Source organism: Erythranthe guttata, chromosome 3 (genome assembly GCF_056151865.1).
Source record: "Erythranthe guttata isolate IM_541 chromosome 3, IM_541, whole genome shotgun sequence".
Lineage (NCBI taxonomy): Eukaryota > Viridiplantae > Streptophyta > Magnoliopsida > Lamiales > Phrymaceae > Erythranthe > Erythranthe guttata.
The window spans coordinates 15550508-15556666 of record NC_142535.1 but is presented as its reverse complement, the minus strand read 5'-3'; the positions used below and the strand labels follow the sequence as shown (position 1 = coordinate 15556666).

Genomic DNA, 6159 nt, shown 5'->3' with positions numbered 1-6159 from the left:
TTGACTTTAATTTAATCATTTGTTGCTAATTTTGACTATTCTTGTCCTATATATGGGAGTGTTAACTGTTAAGTGTTAAAAGTCTCGAAATTTCGCTCATATTCCTTTTGTAATTCTTTGTTTTATCTTAATAAGGAATTCGCAGTCAACAATATAAGTACACTGGGTAAATCTACACTCTCGTATAATAGTTTGCAAATTATACGAGAGACGTAAACCAAACTCGACCTAGTGATCGTTGATAAGGGAATTCGAACTTGAGTCGATTAATACAAGTTCACTTGTTCGAACCGTTAGATCATCCCATTCGGCTGTAAATTATGTCATAATGTTAAATCAGTACAATCGACGACGAGCACGTGTTGTAATGACTACTAATAAACTTATTTTTTTTTAAAGGTTAAATAAATATAAATAAAATAAAATAGAAGTAGATAAAAAGTGGAGCATTTGAAGTTTGAAGAAGACCAGAAGCGGTGGCTTCAATAAAGACATTACGAAAAGTGTTTGCTTTCAAATACTTAAGCTGCCAATTTAGAATGCTGCCCATTTTTTATCCTTCTGTGTTGCAAATTGAAATGTACACATAGTGATGGGCCTCGGCCCAAATATTAAAATATTCTTAAAGAGTTTATTATAGTCTCGCTTCGTGATGATAAGATCAAATTACAAAAAAAAACCCTCATATTTAAGTAATTATAATTATTGCTCGATTATGAATCTTCTTACACGTCCACCCTTGAGGTATTAAGTTTAGTGGAATCTTCTAGATTATGTGGAATATTTTCTAATTTGTACCCATTTTACCACATTCAAGCTCCATATTTTGAAACAAGATGATCATAAGATGTGTCTATTGGCTTGTAAATATCTGATTGCAGTGCATCAGAAACTGTATTTTTGCACAACACGAACAAACTAGAGAACATTCCACGGAATCTGGAAGATTCTATTGAATTTGTCACCATAAGGGTGGACGTGTAAGAAGATTTATAATTGAAGGGTGAGGTTGTAATTACCCAAACATTAGGAGAGTTTTGTCGTAATTTGACCTTACCTCGTGAAGTGCCCGTAATTTACGCTAATTATTATACAAAAACTAAAAAAAATAAAAATAATCAACATGTCCTATAGACTCTCATCTGATAATATTAATCACTAATATACAAAGACAAAGTTTTGAGGCATACAAAACAGACATACAATATGTACAAACAAAACAGTAGAAGGCTTTTTTGCCATAACCAAGTTCTAGCCCATAAATACATTACAAGAAGAAAAGCATATTACCTGCCCAAACTGCTCATCCATTTGTTTCTCATTATTCTCGGAAAAAAAAACAAAAATCAAACGCCGACCTCGAACTCGATTCCAGAACCTTCCGGATGGTAATGCAGTATCTCCTTCCACATCATCTCCCTTATCATCTCCGCCCCCAAATCCTCATCAATCTCAAGATCACCAACCTCCACCTCAGCAGTCACATCGAACCGCCCATCGCACAGCGCCGCCACATACGGGTGCCTTAGCGCTTCACTCACGCTAATCCTCTTTGTTGGGTCGAAAACGAGCATCTTCCCCAAAAGATCAATCGCCAATGGATCTGCGTTCGGATAGAGCCTCGAGAAGTGGGCCCCATGCGAGTAAGGGAGTGACTGTATGTACCTCCTCGCCTTAGGGTTATCGATAAACCCTAAATTTTCCTCCCGTTGACTTCCGAGGGTGTTGACTATCAACTTGAGCTGGTTGAGGCACTCGGTGCCCGGAAAAAGTGGCTTGCGGCCGAGTAGCTCGGCGAAGATGCAGCCGACGGACCAAATGTCGATGGAGGTGCCGTAGTTATCACAGCTGAGGAGGAGCTCCGGGGCCCGGTACCAGCGCGTGACCACGTACTCCGTCATGAATTGGCCCGTTTTGGTTGCGCTTGTGCGGGCCAGCCCGAAATCGCATATTTTGAGGTCGCAGTTTGCGTTTATGAGGAGGTTTCCGGGTTTTAGGTCGCGGTGGAGGATGTTTGCCGAGTGGAGGTATTTCAGGCCTCTTAGTAACTGCATGAAGTGACAAAAATTCAAAATAGTTACAAAATAAAAATAAATCAATGCTCGATAGTCGATACTATTTTTTCCCCATATTAAGTGTTTTAAAGTAGGACAGTTTTTTTTTTCTTTTCCAATTTTAACAAATGATTAATAAGAGAAAATGAAAAGCCATAAATGCATAAAGTTGTCAAATAAGAACTTTTTTCCTCAAAAATCAAATGTTGTATAATGCATTTCTTAATCAGTATGAAACAACCTTAAACAACACTTAATATGAAAACGAATGTAGTACTTACTATCTTAGGTCTCCTGAATCTTTTTATGGCTAAAGAATATTGGATGATGACGAAATTAAACAAACATTCGTTATTGGAGTAAAAATAGCTCCCAACATTTCAAGCACGATACAGAAGGGCATCATAGTAATTGCTTAATTTTTCTTCAAGAAAAAAGGGTATAGGTGATCAAAGAACTCTAAATTAGAGTTATCTTGATTTTTATATTTGCTGCCGATATAATCTTCCAAATTACAAACATACTAGCAGGCAGCGGAGGGCAACAGGGGAGGGGGCCATGGCCCCCCTCCTTTTCTTTACAAAAATAAAAATTATATGCATACTTGTTAGTTTTCGGAGTAGTATAACACTGACAGCGCGCCAAGAGAACTTTTACTATATATTACGAACGAATCATTTACGAAGCTTTGCTTACGAGAAAGGAAAAAAAGTACCTGGAAGATGAAATACTGGCAATGGTCATTCGAAAGCGATTGAGAAGATTTAATAATCTGATGCAAATCCGTATCCATAAGCTCGTAAACCAAGTACACGTCCTTAAAGCTCCGTTTATTCACAGGCATCATCACGTCTTTCAGGCCAATCACATTCTCATGCCTAAGATGCCTCAGGAGCTTCAGTTCGCGCAGAGTTCTCATTGCGTCTATACTGTTTTCAAAGGCGTTGTGTATTTTCTTGATGGCGACTTTCTCGTTCGTTTCTCTGTTTATCGAAGAACAGACGATGCCGTAGGCCCCGCGGCCGATGGGCTTGATCGGAACGTACTTTGTGTCGATCTCGAAGAGTGTCTGCCACATGGAGTAGTAATGCTTTCCTATCGACCGAACCCCGTTTGGAGGTTCTACTGGAGTTGCCATGCTGTACTTTTAACTAGATTATCGAAACAAAACAAAAAATTAAATTAAATTAAATTAAGTTAGAAGCACCATTAAACAAGTTCTTAAAAAAGAAACAGGATCATAAGTTCTTCATATGTTGTCTCATCATTTTTTCTGCTAATACTTCAAGCACACCACAAAAGTATAGATACACGAAATTAAAGTAAATACACACACTAAAAAGGGTAAACCCTGAGTGCTCACACACACGCAGACAAATAGGGCTCACACAGATGGAATTTTCCATTTACTTTACTTCCGAAAATTCCAAGGCATAAATTAAAAACACAGTAGAAAACCCAATACTCTTGATTAATTACGAAGCAAAAGGCAAATTGGGGAAAAAAAAATACTTACTTTTGCAGAAAAGTTTTGCAGAAATTGCTTCAAATCGGATCACATGGCGCAAAACACTTGATTAATTTCCATAAAATCCCCAAATTCTGACAAAATCGAAGCTTGATTGATCGAAATATTGCGAAGAACTCAGTCAATCAACCCTCGAAGGAAGGGGTGAGCTGAAGTTTCTGGAAATTGAATTGAATCGATCTTCAATTGAAGATCTGCTAACAAAAATGAAATTACGTCAGAGATTTTGTTGTGATGATATATTTCACTGCAATTAATAAAAATAATAAAATAAATAAATAAATATCACGACGTAACTAAATATTGCATCGTTCTGAAGGGAGAAGAAGATATTTCAATTATTATTAAATAATAAATATTGTGGTTCGTTATATGGTCGCCATCATGCGCAGAGACTGTGGGATCACTCATGATGGGCTAATTTTTCTTTCTTTTTTTGCTTTTTCTTTCTTTTTTATTTTTTATTTCATTTTTGGCTATTTATTATTAAAAAAAAATTAAGAAAATTGAGAGGTAATTTTAAAATTTTGACCTTCCTAATTCTATTTGAGGATAAATTAATTCCTTTTTCTTTTTTGGGTTTATTAGGGATAACCCCCTTGTTCATATTTTTTAATGAGGTAGATCCAATTTTTTTTCCCCTTTTTGAGATAGACCCAATTTTGCCAACTTGGCAAAATATATTATATAATTTTCCTTTAATACCCCTGTTTTATTTTTAAACGGCATTTATTTCCTTTACTACGTTGCCTAAAATCACGGAATAAAATTACGTGAGATCATTGGCCGTTATATCAAATCGTGTACAATATTTTTCGAAGGTTCTCTTCAGCGTTCCAGCAGTTTTTTATCGTCTTTGAAGATTTCTGCACCGTCGTTGAAATAGGATCGAATTTGAGCGTTCGTTGTTGGACGTTGTTAACCGGGTATGAATGCGTTATTCGTTTTTATTTTTCGCTCAATGTCTAGGATTGTCGATTACGGTGGTTAGAAATTTTTAAGAGTTGTGTTGATACTTGATTCTATTAAGTAGAACGTTTTTTAACAAAATTATTCCGTCATATATACATCGTTATTTTTGGCGGATGATGTTTGTTTGGAAGATGATTGATAGAGTTAGATGAGGATGGTTCACGCATATCGGACCAGAGTTGTTTTATATGAACATCGTAGTTGGTTTACGCATTAATTGAAATAACTGTCCGCTGTCGTGGAGTTCATGAGTCTGATCCCGGTCGATAGTTAGTTTATTTGTTTATAACAGCGGATTTTAGGACGCTGGGTAGTACATTAAAATATATTTCGTAGTATTTTTTAAGTTATCGTATGAATTTTGCATTTTAAGTTTATTTTTGATCATATTAATATATTTTTTAGTATTCTGCATTTTTAATGTCGTATCATATTAATATATACATCGTTATTTTTGGCGGATGATGTTTGTTTGGAAGAGGATTGACAGAGTTAGAAGAGGATGGTTCACGCAGATCGGACCAGAGTTGTTTTATATAAGCTTCGTAGTTGGTTTATGCAATAATCGGAATAATTGTCCGCTGTGGTCGAGTTCATGTTTTTGATCCCGATCGATAGTTGGTTTATTTGTTTATAACAGCCGATTTAAGTGTGTTGGTAGTACATTAAAATATAGTTCGTAGTCTTTTTTAAATTAGCGTATGGATTTTGCATTTTAAGTTTATTTTTTATGATATTAATGTATTGTCATTCAAATGTATTTGCAGTCTATTTAATCATTTTTTAGTATTCTGCATTTTTTATTTTGTTTCATGATTTTAGGTTTTTTCGATGGCGAATTTCGTACGGATTTTGTTGAGGTTTGGTGGGTTGGTTGCTATAAAGAGGTGTTTACGATGTAATGGCTCGGTAACTTCGGTTAAGTTTTAAACCGTTGTAATACAGTAGTATACTATTATGAATACCGTATGATACTACCATTATCATTTTATTATACTATTATGAGATTATTAATGTACTAGAGTTTTAACTCGACATATTGGTTTGATTGTGTTATGATGTGTTTTATGTATTTTATCAAAACCCTAGATTGAAATTATGAGATTATTAATGTACTATTTTATTGGTTATGTTGGAATACTTTACGTTGGTGTTGTTCTCAATGTTCTTGTCATTTCAGTGGTATATTGTTTGTAACACAATTCATATCACTACTATAACCGTAATATACTATCATAGCAGATCAATGTACTATATTGAAATTATTAATATACTATGTGGTTGAATAATACGGGATCCATAGTCGATTAACGAGATCCATAGTCGAATTAGATCAATAAGATAGTCTATTACATGATATAAGGAAAATTACCCTAATTGATTAGTATTTCAAACAAATATATTATTCAGTTTCCATATATATTATTATTTTTCATATATATTATTATTTACCTTAATCGTTTTCATATAATAAGGAAAATTACCCTAATTGATTAGTATTTCAAACAAACATATTATTCAGTTTCCATATATATTATTATTTTTCCAATAGTCAATTAACTAAACCCATAGTCGAATTAGATACATGTGATAGTCTATTAAAAG

At 34.6% G+C, this 6159-nt stretch overlaps 1 protein-coding gene and 1 long non-coding RNA gene across 2 annotated transcripts; one reads left to right on the top strand and one right to left on the bottom strand.

Annotated features, from left to right (window-relative positions):
- Positions 1 to 1141: 1141 nt before the first annotated feature.
- On the bottom strand, positions 1142 to 3996 carry LOC105962988 (mitogen-activated protein kinase homolog NTF3). The gene is made up of 4 exons (XM_012987338.2): positions 3880 to 3996; positions 3571 to 3776; positions 2770 to 3205; positions 1142 to 2048 (listed from the first exon to the last, which is right to left on the bottom strand). The coding sequence occupies exons 3-4, from the start codon at positions 3190 to 3192 to the stop codon at positions 1347 to 1349; spliced, it is 1125 nt and encodes a 374-aa protein (XP_012842792.2). The 5' UTR covers positions 3193 to 3205; positions 3571 to 3776; positions 3880 to 3996; the 3' UTR covers positions 1142 to 1346.
- A 388-nt stretch (positions 3997 to 4384) lies between these two features.
- LOC148771919 (uncharacterized) lies at positions 4385 to 5637 on the top strand. Its single transcript, XR_016030549.1, has 2 exons — positions 4385 to 4508; positions 5377 to 5637. It is a non-coding gene; the product is annotated as an uncharacterized LOC148771919 (long non-coding RNA).
- The last annotated feature ends 522 nt before the right edge of the window (positions 5638 to 6159 follow it).